Consider the following 14,747-nt stretch of genomic DNA (forward strand, 5'->3'; position numbering starts at 1 on the left):
GTCATCAAAGGGGCCAGCTAAACACCCTCCTCATAAATATTTAATACAATGATTCAATACAGAAATAATACTGTGGACTGGAAAGAGGTGTTACTAATGTTGAAGCTGGTCAAAAATATTCAAAATTTGCAATGAATTTTGCATCAAAATTTTGGTAAGAGATAAAAATATATTAAAGTTTCAGTCTATTTTTATGGCCAACTTTAATGCATATGCTTAGTCTGGCAAGTGGATTTATTCATGGGTGTTTATTAAAATGGGATATTTAAGATCATATAGAATTAGAATTTTTTATTAATGTAGAAGCAACTTTTGTTTTTAATAAGAAAAATTAATCAGTAAAACTGTAGGAACTTTTTAAAGGCCAGGATTTTGAAAAGTGACTAGTGATTTGGAATGCCTTGATTTTTCGTTGCTAGACATGAAGCACTGAAGATTCAGAATGTGGGTGCTATGCCCTTTGTGAAAAATTAGATGCATTTAACATTATTTCAGGTGGTTCATCAAAATACAGACACACCCAAAATCAATAGTGACTTTTCAAATTCTTTGCCTTGGACATTTAACAGAAGTTATTGAGCTGTTGATTTTATTTTTATTTTTATTTTTTTACTAATGTCCTAGAAAATCAAACATTTTCCTATCATAAATGGTACCAAAACAATTGATTTATTAATACTGGATCAAACTAAGGAACAGATTTCAGCTTAGTCTCTACAATAGCACATGCATTTTTGAATCACCACACCACTTCCTCACATTATCCAACAAATTCCATTTACATGCATAAATGTAGATTTTATCGGTGCACATGCAGCATTGCAAGGGCAAAGTTACAGGCTTCTTTGAAAACTGAGATCATAAATGTCTTCTTCAGATTGTTCTTCCTTTTGAATATTCAATATTAATTTCTACCACATCTTTGAATGTTTATTCACATTTATAAATCTTTCCCAGGTCAGCTATTCATCTTATCTACCTCTCCTCTTCCTCCATCTATTGTCCTGGGGAAATGCAGGATGATCCAGAGTGTGATGATATGGCACTTACCTTCAAAAATGAAGAAAATATTATTTTATTATGATTTGTGTTATTTTAATTTAATTGTATAATACCCCTAATATTCATAATGTAGAATATATTCTTATTGAATGGCTTCTGTATACGTCAAACTAGTTGTTAAAGCTGTTTTGTGCAAATGAACTCCAATAATATGAATATTATCTCTTTATTCCTTTAATGCTATCTCTCAATACAAGCTCTTTCCAATGATAGACCACAATGGCATTTTTGAAGCGTCCATGCTCTGTTAATGGACTCATAATGTACCTTGTACGTTTGGCATTACTGAAGTGATAAGGTATTTACATTTAATTGCCTAATCACCAGTATAGATTTCTGAAACAATGTCATAAATAGTTGACTGCATTACTAAAGGTTTCTTATTTATTATAAAGGCACCTTTCTTTTGGTTCAGATTATGTTGCTGTATGTCTAAAGTCTACCTTCACAAAGTTCTGTGCACACGTGTCTTATAGTACATTACTGCACTGGTAGAAGTAACCATGCAGAGGTTCAAAATGCCACCAGTTTAGCTATGAAAGTTGAGAAGGCATTTCCAACATCAGGGCATGCACATGAATTATAGAGGTCAGCACATTATTTTTTTGCTGCTATGAAACAAGTACTCACTTTTTTTTTCATTCCTGCCACTCCTTAAATTTTATCCCAGGATGTGTGACACAGGAGAGGGACTGTTCACCTTTCAGACGAGGGAAGGAGAGATGATCTATCAGAAAGTCCATTCTGCAACACTGGCGATAGCTGAGCAACATGAAAGGCTTATGATGGAGATGGAGCAAAAGGCACGGGTAAGATCTTACCTTCAGTATTTTAAAAACTTCCATTGGTGAAGTAAGGGATTATGATAATCATAGAGCCCAACTCCACTTAAAAATGTCACAACTAAGGGTTTGTTTAAAAACAACAACAACCGCTTCCAACAACTTTGATTATCTTTTAAAAGATGATAATATATAAAATAAATCATCTATCAGGCAAATTCAGAGAGTGCCTGGAAAAAAAATAAAGTGAAGATAAGTTTCAGCTATATCCTGGAATTTTACATAATCTTACATTCTCCTTTGTATGTATGACAAAGCATTTGGCATATCCTGGAATATGGAGATCTGGGTAAGCGATAGAGAAGGGAGTTGCAAAACTCACAGTGAAAAGTGATGGATGAGGATTTAAAGCATAAATATGAATAGAAAATATTATAGAACTGGAGACAGGAAGATTTACTGACCTAGATGGGAAAGAGTTCAAACTCAAGGTATAAATGAAGTTGGAAACGAGCAGAACGTCCAAGCTGACAAGAGCAATTGAGGAAATGGTACGATGTTTAGTAATGTTCCTCTTGTCCTAAACACACAGTGCTCTACAAAATATCTGAATTCTCATCTCTCATAGTGTTGCCTTCTGTCTAATTTCCAGTATTTGGACCCCTGAGGCCATGTCTTCTGCCCCACCTCTTCCCTCCTATTTCTCATTGGCTCATCTCCACTTCCCTTCCCCTTACCCAGCTAGACTTCCTCTGCTCTGGGGCTGGAAAGGGAGTGGCTGCAGCCTGACATGAAATTCTGCATGGAGATAAAAGACAACCCTAGTTCTCCAGGGGTGGGGCTGGGTTAATGACCCAGCACCTTCTCCCCTCCCCCCGGTTTTCTCTTTAAACAGGTTTTTGGTGTACAGGCAGTACTTCTGACCACACACTAACAGGTTACCTCTTTTACTGGGCTTTCTAAATGAAAACCATGCACCTAACAACCCTAAATGCAGTGGTCCCCAAACTTTAGAGGGCTTCACTCCCCTGTCCCTCTCTCTCTTCAGAGCTGGGTGCAGCTGTGGGGTGGGATGCGACGGGGTAAGGTGGCATTTTCTGTGGCTGAGAGCAGAGACAGGGACTGACCTGTGGGCAGGGCAGAGCTGCAGTCAGGCTGTGGTAGGAGCTGGCAGCCAGACCCACATCCAGGTGTGGAGCCATACTGAGGCTGGGGCTGAGGCCCAAGCATAGGACCAGGAGCCAGGATTTCTTGGAGAAGGGTAGTGCTCCTGACCTACCCTCCATGGGGGCTGACCTGGACCCACAATATCCCCTGCAGTTCCATCTCTTCCCTTGCCCCACAATTTGGCATCTGAACACAGAATCTAAAAAACAGACTGTCTGGGTAAAATGCAGATGGGTGGCAACCCTAAGTGGGCGTATCATAAAGTAGATTTTTTTTTAACAAAAGTGATTATTGGAGCAGGTGTCATAGGGTTTTCCACTCACCACAGGATGGCAATTTCTTCCAGCAGTCCTGGAGATTAGCATGGCCCAGTTCAACACCCCATCCCTTTTTTCCCCTACCATCTGCAGCTCTGTCTCCTCTTGTTTACAGAGTTGCAGCACAGCTGCATCATGACTCAGGCTTCAGACCAGAACACACTGTGATTGCCCTTCCAGGTTGGAGGAAGTGTCCTTCAAAGTCTTTCTGCTGAAACAGCATCCGACAGTCTTCACGCCTGTCTCCCTGACCCTGTGACTCCCGCAATGCCCCAAGCAGGCTTGCAGTTCACTACCCTAAGCAGTACCATTCTGCAGTAGCTGGCAGAGCAACCCAGACTCAGTTCAGGGTATGTGTTCCAGTTCAGGGCCCTGTAGTAAGTGGTTATGGTTTGTGGCTACCCCATCCAGACTGTGGCTTGCATCCTTACCCGGGAAAAGGGGAAGTAAATCAAGGCCATAAGTAGCTGCTTGATGGCTACTTCCCAAAGCAAAATAGAGAAGGAATTGCACCCTGTTTGACTATTGTTTTTGAGTCAATCAGAATAGAGAGAGAGACTGCATTTTGCTTTATTTATTAACGGGACTTGTCTTTCAGGGGTTCCCACCTGCTCCTCCGCAGCTTTACTGCTTACTGAAATTGTTTTGGCTCTGTTTTAAAAAACATCATTTATGCTGCTTCTGACCATATGGTGCACAACATTGCATTCTTAGTGCAGACTGAGAAATACCCACCCAATGTCTTTTATACTTATGTCTCTATGTTGACCTCCAAAGGTGGCAAAATAGACATGTGAATTGTTTTATTGTTTAATGGTTTATAAAAGTGGCCTGAAAGTTTGTTGGTGTCTATAAATGTGTCGTGAGTCCAGTGTCACCTTTTACTTGATCATTTACTGGAAGTCTCATGCATGTGCGAAGCTACGTCAGCCTGTAATTGAAAGAGCACAAAATCTTTAACAAAAATAGTTTTATTTTTAATTAGATTGCATTGCATTGAAGCTCCAATATCATAATCCCATTGCTTCTCTGGATGTTCCCATTTTTCTTAACAGACAAATTGTGAATGTATAATGCAAGAAAGCAAGCAAAAATATATTTTACATCTAGGTTTTAAATGTATTTTAAAAGCTGCATTAAAGCTCCCATTTTGGTCTTGTGCCCATAGTTTTTAATATTTAACTTCTCCTTTTTTCTGACTCATTTTATTGTGAACTGTGTGCAGCTAATGTTGTATTACATATGGATTTTGCATTTCATTTTTATAGATCTGAAAGAAAATAAAACACAAAAGCTGAAGCTTACTAATATAGGTAGATAAACACACACACACACACACACACACACACACACACACACACACACAAAATATATATAAAGAGGGAAAAGAAAGGAAATTAATGAAGTAAGGCTAATTTTATCCTTATTCCTTCTTCCAGTCACCATAAGTTGAATAAAGAAGGAACTACCTGTAATAGCTTTGAATATTTTGTATGCTTCATCCTGAACATTGTGGCATTTTAATACTTAATGCTTTAATGCTACATTTACATTCCTCCAGATTAAAATTGTTATAATCCAATACTGTAAAAGATGAATATGGTTTATAAAGGAAATAACTGTAAAGCTTTAACCATAGCAACCCTGATAAGGCACATAGATTATGTACACCATTATGAGAACTAAAAGCAAAGTAGGATTCTTTAATGTTTAAAAAATACCAAATTCTATCAGTGAAGAAAAGACCAAAGAGGTTTGTCAAATAGGGTTATTGATAATAACTAGCAGCAAAACTTAATCAAGAGGTGGGTAACTATGTAAACAAAAAGGCTTATTTTATCTCAGTATAATAATCAATATACTAATTGGTAGGAATTAGTAGGGGAAGTATGTTTCGGTAGCAACCTGGACAGCAGTGATCATGAGATGGTCGAGTTCAGGATCCTAACCAAAGGCAAGACGGAGAGCAGCAAAATACAGATCCTGGATTTCGGAAATGCAGACTTTGATTCTTTCAGGGAACTGATGGGCATGAGCCCCTGAGATGCTAACATGAGGGGGAAAGTAATCCAGGAGAGCTGGCTGTATTTTAAAGAAGCCTTGTTGATTGTGGAGGAACAAACCATCCCAATATGCAGTAAGAAAAGCAAATACGGTAGGCAACCAAGCTTAGCTGAGCAACAAAATCTTTGGCAAGCTTAAACAGAAAAAAAAAAGCTTACAAGAAGAGGACATTTGGACAGATGACTAGGGAAGAGTATAATATACTTCTCGAGCATGCAAAGGAAGGTCAAACACAACTGGAATTGCAGCTAGCAAGGGATGTGAAGGGTAACAAAAAAGGCATCTACAGGCATGCTAGCAATAAGAAGGTGGTCAGGGAAGGTGTGGGACCCTTACTGGATGAGGGAAGTAAATTGGTGACAGATGATGTCAGATGTGGGAGAAGCTGAAGTACTCAATGTTTTGGGTTTTTTTGGACTCTATTTTAACAAGCAAAGTCAGGTTCCAGATTGCTGCACTAGACAACGCAGTACAGGTAGGAGATAGGCAACCCTTGGTGGAGAAAGAATAAGTTAAGAACTATTTAGAAAAGCTAGACATACACAAATCCATGGGGCCAGAGCTAATGCATCTGAATGTGCTAAGGGAGTTGGTTGATGTGATTGCAGAGCCATTGGCCATTATCTCTGAAAACTTGTGGCAATCAGGGGAGGTCTCGGACAATTAGAAAAAGGCAAAGGTAGAAAAAGGAAAAAAGGGAAGGAGGACAATCCAGGGAACTACAGATTGGTCAGCCTCAACTCAGTACTTGGAAAAATCGTGGGGGGTGAGGATCCTTAAGGAATCCATTTTGAAGCACTTGGAAGAGAGAAAAGTGATTGGGAATAGTTAGCATGCATTCATCAAAGGCAATTCGTCCCTGACCAACGTGATTGCCTTTTATGACAAAGTAACTGGCTCAGTGGATATAAGGAAGGTGATGGATGTGATATACCTTGACATTAGCAAAGCTTTTGATATGGTGTCTCTCAGTATTCTTGCAAACAAGTTAAAGAAGTATGGATTGGATAAATGGACTGGGAGGTTGATAGAAAGCTGGTTAGATCATTGGGCTCAGTGGGTAGCGATCAACAGCTTGATGTCTGATTGACAGTTGGTATCAAGTGGAGTGCTTCAAGGATTGGTTCTGGGGCCAGTTTGTTCAGCATTTTTATTAATGACCTGGATAAGGGAATGGATTTCATCCTCAGCAAGTTCATGGATGACACTTAGTGAGGGGGAGAGGTAGATACGTTGGAGGTTAGGGATAGAGTCTAGAGTGACCTAGACAAATTAGAGCAATGGGCCAAAATAAATTGATGAGATTTAACAAGGACAGGTGCAGAGTCCTGCAGTAGCCATGGAGGAATCCCAAGCACCAGCTACAGGCTGGGGACTAACTGGCTAAGCAGCAGTTTGACAGAAAAGGACCTGGGGATAACAATGGATGAGAAGCTGGATATGAGTCAACAATGTGCCCTTGTAGTTAAGAAGACTACTGACATATTGGGGTGCATTGGCAGGAGCATTGCCAGGAGATTTAGGAGAGTGATTATTCCCCTTTATTTAGCATTGGTGAAGCCACATCTGGAGTATTGCATCCAATTTTGGGCTCACCATTACAGAGGAGATGTGGACACATTTGAGAAAGTCCAGTGGAGAGCACCAAAAATGATTAGTGGGCTGGAGCACATGACTTATGAGGAGAGACTGAAATATTTGGGTTATTTAGTCTGCAGAAGAGATGAGCAAGGGGGGGGATTTGATAGCAACCTTCAACTACCTGAATGGAGGTTCCAAAGAGGATGGAGAGAGGCTGTTCTCAGTAGTGACAGAGGACAGAACAAGGAGCAATAGTCTCAAGTTACAGTGGGGGAGGTCTAGCTTAGATATTAGGAAAAACTATTTCACTAGGAAGGTGGTGAAGCAAGCAATGGAATGGGTTACCTAAGGAAGTGGTGAAATCTCCTTCCCTGGAGATTTTTAAGTCCTAGCTTGACAAAGCGCTGGCTGAACTGATTTAGTTGGCGTTGGTCCTGGTTTGGGCAGTGAGTTGGATTCAATGATCTCCTGAAGCCTCTTCCAACCCTATAATTCTATGAATTTCTGTGCTGAGAATCCTACTGCTTAACAGTACCACTAACTGTGTTGTCTGCTGGAGAGCTCTGGGGATTGCATCGGATAGGGAAAAAAATGAATAATTCACAATACTCTCCAAAGGGCATGAAATGAAGCTGCAGTTGCTCTTGTGTACCATGTACCCTACCATCACCGCAATGTAGGAAAATTCCCGGTAGATACATATAGTGAGGGACACATATACTTGATTCCTTGCCAAATTCTTCTCCATGGGAGACACCATGAAACAGGGGTTGAAGCACTCTCCTCAACTGGCTACATTGCTTCTGCTGCAATCAGAAACTCTCCCAGCTGTGGGAATCATGGATTGTGTTTGCTCCCAAATCAATATCAAGAAAAAACAGATGTCCCAGATTTTGCACTGTCATGTGCTTTGTGCAAAGTGATTATGAAATATTAACACACCCACACAACAGTATTTTGCACTCACTTTGAACAGATGTAAATGACGGTACAAGGTACAGGACGCTAGACTATCGTACTTGATGCTGAAAGTACCTTACTGACAGAACATAAAAGCTGTTTTCTAGTGTTTCCGAACTGGTTTTTTAGAGTGCCAGAATCACTCTTTTTGTTCTGAATGTCATGCTTTTGCCAGTGGTTTTTTAATAAAAACATTTAAAATAATGTTTATTTTAATAATATTTAAAATTAAAAATAATTACTAGCTTTATTAAAGGTTTTTTTGGTGCCACTGTGTTGTCTATGTGAGCTTATATCTATGTTTGGTTTTATCATTAATAAGTTGTACTTGTAGCTATTGGTGAAAGATGAAAAGCTTCCAGGGTACTTTTTGTTTTGATATTTGTCTCTTGCTATCATTTTTGATAGATTTGATGCTTGTAGAGGTTGAGAGATTGGCTGAAATCCTCTGAATATCAAAGGAGAAACAACAGCACTAGTGAAAGTTTCATCACACTGTTATAAAGGTTACAGCTGTACCGGCAACCCCAGGATAGATGCAGAGTATACTGGCAAAAGGGTGCATTGGGTGGTATAGCTTATTACCAGTTCCCCAAACAAAATAAACTGGAAAAAGCACTTTTTTGCAGGTATAACTACATATATCCTAATGCTTTTGCCAGTATAAAAATATTGTAAAATATAAATCATACCCTGACCCCTGTTATCAAATCAGCAAAAGTTTTAAGTGTAAACCTGGCCTCTAGGGATGAGAGAATAGTTCACTCTTTATGCCCATTCAGTCCTTTACCTCTCTCTTCTTACTAACAGTAAAAATGTCAACTATTGTCAGTTCTGGTAGTAATTATGAAAGATTGTCAAAGCACATGATTGCAGTTGTTCCTAATGACCCTTACATATTTCATCTCCATGCCACAGAAAAATTTCCCCCCAAGTCTTTCAGATGGAACTGTTGGGCCTGATTCTCCTTAATCGTGCCCCCATTTTATGTTGGACCACTGACTTCATTGGAGTTGCTCCTGATTTACACCATAAAGGCATGCATAAAGGCATGCATAACCAGTCTCACTGTGTTTGAACGTATAGAATAGGGGCTTACAGGTGGCAATGCACTTCGATTTTTCCGAATGTGTAGGGTAAGTTTTGTTGTTCTGTTTGTGAGTGAATCACTCTCTTAAGACTGGCTAAGGACAGAGACATGTAATTTAATAACCCTAAAAATTGTTTCTTTCAAGAGGTGGCTGTAAAACCTCCTTTATTATCTTCTCAAAATAACTGTAATTTAAAATGTTTGAAATAAGATTTGAATAAGATGAAAAACTAAGGACAGTTGTATTTCAATAACACAAGAGACAAGTACTTAGAAAATAGAGAATTGAATGTGTTTGCACAAATAAAATTATAAAATTAAGTGTATTAGAATTATAGGAAGGTGATTCACTTGCACTGTGTGATGAGAAAGTGATGAAATTTCAGAGGGTGAATCTTCTGATTTGAGACATTTTACAAAATATGAACCTCTTTCACTCTTTTCCTATTGACATAAGTTGTAAGAGACCCCTGTGTATGTTTCTATAAGTTTTATGCCAATTGTTTTGGGAAATTCTGTGAGAGTATGTCTACACTAGCCCCCTAGTTCAAACTAGGGAGGCTAATGTAGGCATTCGAACTTGCAAATGAAGCCCGGGATTTAAATATCCTGGGCTTTATTTGCATGTTCCCGTCCGGTCGCCATTTTTAAATGCCACTAGTCCGGACTAACTGCCAGCGGCTACATGCGGAGGAGGAGTAACAGGTAATTCAAACTAAGGACTTAGTTCTAATTACCGTTTAACTGCCGCGTGTAGCCACGGGCAATTATTCCAGACTACTGGGATTTAAAACTGGCGACCAGACAGGAACATGCAAATAAAGCCCAGGATATTTAAATCCCGGGCTTCATTTGCAAGTTCGAATGCCTACATTAGCCTCCCTAGTTCGAACTAGGGGGCTAGTGTAGACATACCCTGACTGTGTTATGCAAGAGGTCAAGGTAGGTGATCACAATGGACCCTTCTGGCTTTGGAATCTATTAATCTACTTCCATCTCAATGTAATGTAAATTTAAGAGCAGAGGTATTGATTCTGACATCCTGGACAAAAATCCAACTGTTTCAAATTGTTTTCCTTCAGTTCCAACTGGATACAGTATTCTTCATCATTTCTTGTCCTAAACAATTGTCTACTGTTGTTGTACACTTTTAGAATCAACTGGTACATCTCATTCCATTATCACAAATATTTTTGTTTTTTTCCTAAAAGATCTGATCTAGGAATTATTCTGAAGATGTTCTATGGCCTCTGTGATGCAGGAGGTCGGACTAGATGATCACAAAGACCCCTTCTGGTTTTGGAATCTATTGGTCTTATATATAGGTGCTTGCATTCCACTATCTCTCTAAAAGCGACGAGGAGTCCTGTGGCACCTTATAGACTAACTGAAGTGTAGGAGCATAAGCTTTCGTGGGCAAAGACCCACTTCGTCAGATGCATGTAGTGACTCTCTCTCTATTTCTTCATTGGATCCTCAAGTGTGTTATGAGGCTCATTTGATTACAGTTTCTAAACCTTTTTGATAGCTGCAGATTAAAGTTGATATGGAAGTTCAGCATTTTTAAATTATTATTATTATCTCATGAAGAAATTGTCCAATTCAACTCCTGAGGGCTTTGCAAATGTGAACTTGTCTCTCCAGTCTGATATTCGCAAACACTGAACAGCTGGTAGTGTGCTATTGATGAGATTCCACCCACTGGCAGGTCCCTGCCATCTGTAGGCATTATTAAAGGGGGAGGAGGGAAGTATGCTGCTGGGTTTCTTTTTTTAAGTCTCAGGCTGTGCTCTCTTTAATTTTAGATTTGAGTTTTGTCATCTCAGTTCTTATCAAAGTTATCAGAAGTCCTGTTGGAAAATATTTTTTCTGTGACTTTGTCACAGGGATCTCTACTGACCACTAGGGTACCTCTTTCTGATCATGCTTGAGCATTAGCTCTGACAGCCAGATATCATCTTCATTTGGTCCCCAGCTCATCTCTTGCTTCTCAGGTGCTGCAGCATCTCACCTTTGGGTCTTAGCTCTTTCGCCAAGTCTCAAGAGTCATCCCATTCCAGAGTACTATCAAGGTCTTTCGTACCATCCCAGTCGCTCCTACAACTGGAAGGGACCTTGAGAGATTATCAAGTCCAGTCCCTTACCCCTCAGAGCAGGACCAAGCACCATCTAGATCATCCCTATTAGATGTCTAACCTGCTCTTAAATATCTCCAGTGATGGAGATTCCACTAGGCAATTTATTCCAGTGTTTCACCACCCTGACAGGAAGTTTTTCCTAGAAACCAACCTAAACCTGCCTTGCTTCAGTTTAAGCCCATTGCTTCTTCACCTATCATCAGAGTCCAAGGAAAACAATTCCCACCCCCTACTCCCTTTTAGATGCCTGAAAATTGCTATCATGTCCCCTCTCAGTCTTTTCTTTTCCGAACTAAACAAGCCCAGTTCCTTCAGCCTTCCCTCATAGGTCATGTTTTCTAAACCTTGAATCATTTTTCTTGCCCTTCTCTGGACCTTCTCCAATTTCTCGACATCATCCTTGAAATGTGGTACCCAGAACTGGACACACTATTCCAATTGAGGCCTAATCAGCACAGAGTAGAGCGGAAGAATGACTTCTCGTGTCTTACTCACGACACTCCTGTTAATTCATCCCAGAATCATGTTTGCTTTTTTTGCAACAGCGTCACACTGTTGACTCATAGGGTATGTCTACACTACAGCACTAATTCGAACTAACTTAATTCAAATTAGTTAATTTGAACTAAGCTAATTCGAACTAGTGCATCTAGACCTAAAAACTAGTTCGAATTAGCATTTTGCTAATTCGAACTAGCATGTCCACATTGAGTGGACCCTGAACCGAGGTTAAGGCTGGCCGGAAGCAGTGCCGGCAGGGCATAAGATTAGGACTTAGAGCGTGGAGATGCTGTCTCAGGCTAGCCGAGGGCTGTGCTTAAAGGGACCCGACCCCCCCCCCCCGGCCCGGACAGACAATTCTCAGGGTTCCCGCTCACTTGTCTAACTCGATGAGGGACAGCAAAGCAGTCCTGGCTTGGAGTGCCCTGAATGCCCACACTCGGCACATCACAGCACTCGGCCATCAGCCCGACTGCACTTGCTGCAGGCTGCCATCCGGGGGGGGAGTCAATCGGGGGGCTGCAGGAGAGTTTCCACCAAGAGGAGCCACCCCAGTCCTCCCCATCGGGGGCTCGTACCCCATTCCTTTCTCACCTCCTTCCACTTACCCCTCCCTAGCCCCCCTTCCTGATGTACAAAATAAAGGACACGTGTGTTCAAAAATAGAAACTCTCTTTATTTAACAAATCTCGGGGGGGGGGGGGGAATTAACCTCTGGGGAGACTGGGAAAAGGAGGTGGGAGAGGGGAAGAGAGAGGGTGGGAGAGGGGAGGGAAACTAAAATGATCAGGGGTTTGGAACAGGCCCCATATGAAGAGAGGCTAAAGAGACTGGGACTTTTCAGCTTACAAAAGAGGAGACGGAGGGGGGATATGACAGAGGTCTATAAAAGCACGAGTGGTGTGGAGAGGGTGCATAAAGAAAAGTTCTTCATTAGTTCCCATAATAGAAGGACTAGAGGACACCAAATGAAATGAATGGGTAGCAGGCTTCAAACCAATAACAGAAAATTCTTCTTCACAAAGCAAATAGTCAACCTGTGGAACTCCTTGCTGAAGGAGGCTGTGAAGGCTAGAACTAGAACAGAGTTTAAAGAGAAGTTAGATAAATTCATGGAGGTTGGGTCCATGAAGTGCGATTAGCCAGGGGGTAGAAATGGTGTCCCTGGCCTCTGTTTGTGGCAGGCTGGAGATGGATGGCACGAGACAAATGGCTTGGTCATTGTCTTCGGTCCATCCCCTCCAGGGTACCTAGTGTTGGCCGCTGTCGGCACACAGGCTACTGGGCTAGATGGACCTTTGGTCTACCCAGTACGGCCATTCTTATGTTTTTATGTTCTAAGCTCAGGGCTCAGGGTCGGGGGTCTCACTGGACCTCCCTGATTTTCATGCAAACCTGCTCCTGGGTGGCCAGGCTGGCAGCTATCCTGCCCTAGATGGCCAGTTTCCTGTGCCTAGTGCGGACGTCGTGGATGAGGTCTACGATCTCCGCACTAGACCAGGCAGGTGCCCGCCTCTTGCGGCCCTGGACAGGCTCCTAGGAGCCGTCAGCCTGGTCCCGGGAAGAGGCGGAGAGCTGGGTGGCAGCGGGTGGCTGGCTCGTGCCATGCCAGGTGCAGGGTCTGCTGGCTGGGTGCTAGCAGGCTTGCACCTGGCACGGGCACCGTAGCCAGACCGTGCCCCTTTAAGGGCTCTGGGGCCGGGAGGTGGCAGAAGAGTTTCCCTGGTGGTGCCCAGAGTGGCCACCAGGGCAAGCTGGGGAGGGCTAGCCTCCCACTAGTTCGAATTAAGTGGCCACACAGCCCTTAATTCAAACTACTTAATTCTAACTAGGCGTTAGTCCTCGTAGAATGAAGTTTACCTAGTTCGAATTAAGCGCTCCGAACTAGCGGTTTGTATGTGTAGCGCCTATTAAAGTTAATTCGAACTAACGTCCGTTAGTTCGAATTAACTTTGTAGTGTAGACATACCCATATTTACCTTGTGGTCCACTATGACCTCTAGATCCCTTTCAGCAGTACTCCTTCCTAGACAGTCACGTCCCATACTATATGTTTGAAAAGGGTTGTTCCTTCCTAAATTGAGTACTTTGCATTTGTCCTTATTAAACTTCATGCTCTTTACCTCAGATTATTTCTCCAGTTTGTCCAGATCATTTTGAATTATGACCCTAACTTCCAAGGCAGTTGCAAACCCTCCCAGCTTGGTATCATCATATGTATATTAATATATGCGTTTGTAATGAATATAGATGATGTAAGCAGGGGCTGAACTGCTGCTTGCTGTCAGCCAGCTAAAAGGAGGGGTGGGTATGCCCACTACAGTTGTTTAGCTCTGCAAGGTAATTAACTGTTGACATGTAAATACTGCTCAGAAGAGAATCTGAGGCTGATGGAAGGTCAGTGTTAGAATGGAATGTGGAGAAGTGTATATAATTTGGGACTGTTGTGGGGGTAACTAATCATGCTACCCCTAAATGTGGGAACTGTAAAACATGCCACCAGCAGTGTGGCGTGGTGCAGCGGCAGGCGAGGAGTGTCCATCAGCGGCATGGCGTGGAGCAGCAGCAGGTGCCCAGTGGAGCATCCAGAGGCGTGGAACGAGACAGCTGGTGGAGCGTGGCGGAGTTTCGTATAAGGTGCCCCCATCTATCCCCCGACCTCCATTTCTATCCAGGTTGGGAGGTGAAACCCTGCGGGGGGGAACTTTGGGACTCTGGGTGGCACGGACCAGGGACAGAGACCTTTGGGGTGTCAGACTTTTTGGACTTCGGGCGATTCTTGGCTGGGGTGGGGGCTTGGCTCATGTTTGGGGTAATGAACTCTGTTTGTGGTGTTTTCCCCCAAGTTAATGCCGTATAACTTCTCTTTCTGTTTCATTAAATGTTTCTTTCCTACACTCAGACTCAGTGCTTGCGAGTGGGGAAGCATTGCCTCTCAGAGGCGCCCAGGGGTGCGTGAATTTCCCAGATTACTGGGTGGGGGCTCGAGCCGGTTCTATGTGTGATGGCCCCAAGATATTGAACCCAGCCCTTGTTACTGCCAGGCCTACCCGGCAGAAGGGTTACAATATACTTCAAAAGATTT

General features: G+C 42.1%; 1 protein-coding gene across 3 annotated transcripts in view; it reads left to right on the plus strand.

The window, feature by feature from the left end:
* Nucleotides 1–14,747, plus strand: part of DOK6 (docking protein 6) — a 369,141-nt gene that overhangs the window by 275,792 nt on the left and 78,602 nt on the right. For all 3 annotated transcript variants that reach the window (XM_014572701.2, XM_014572702.2, XM_006121422.3), the window contains one exon: nucleotides 1,733–1,871. In XM_014572701.2, coding sequence (XP_014428187.1) covers nucleotides 1,733–1,871 — 139 coding nt within the window. The remainder of the gene's footprint in view (nucleotides 1–1,732; nucleotides 1,872–14,747) is intronic.

Source organism: Pelodiscus sinensis, chromosome 2, assembly GCF_049634645.1.
Source record: "Pelodiscus sinensis isolate JC-2024 chromosome 2, ASM4963464v1, whole genome shotgun sequence".
NCBI lineage: Eukaryota > Metazoa > Chordata > Testudines > Trionychidae > Pelodiscus > Pelodiscus sinensis.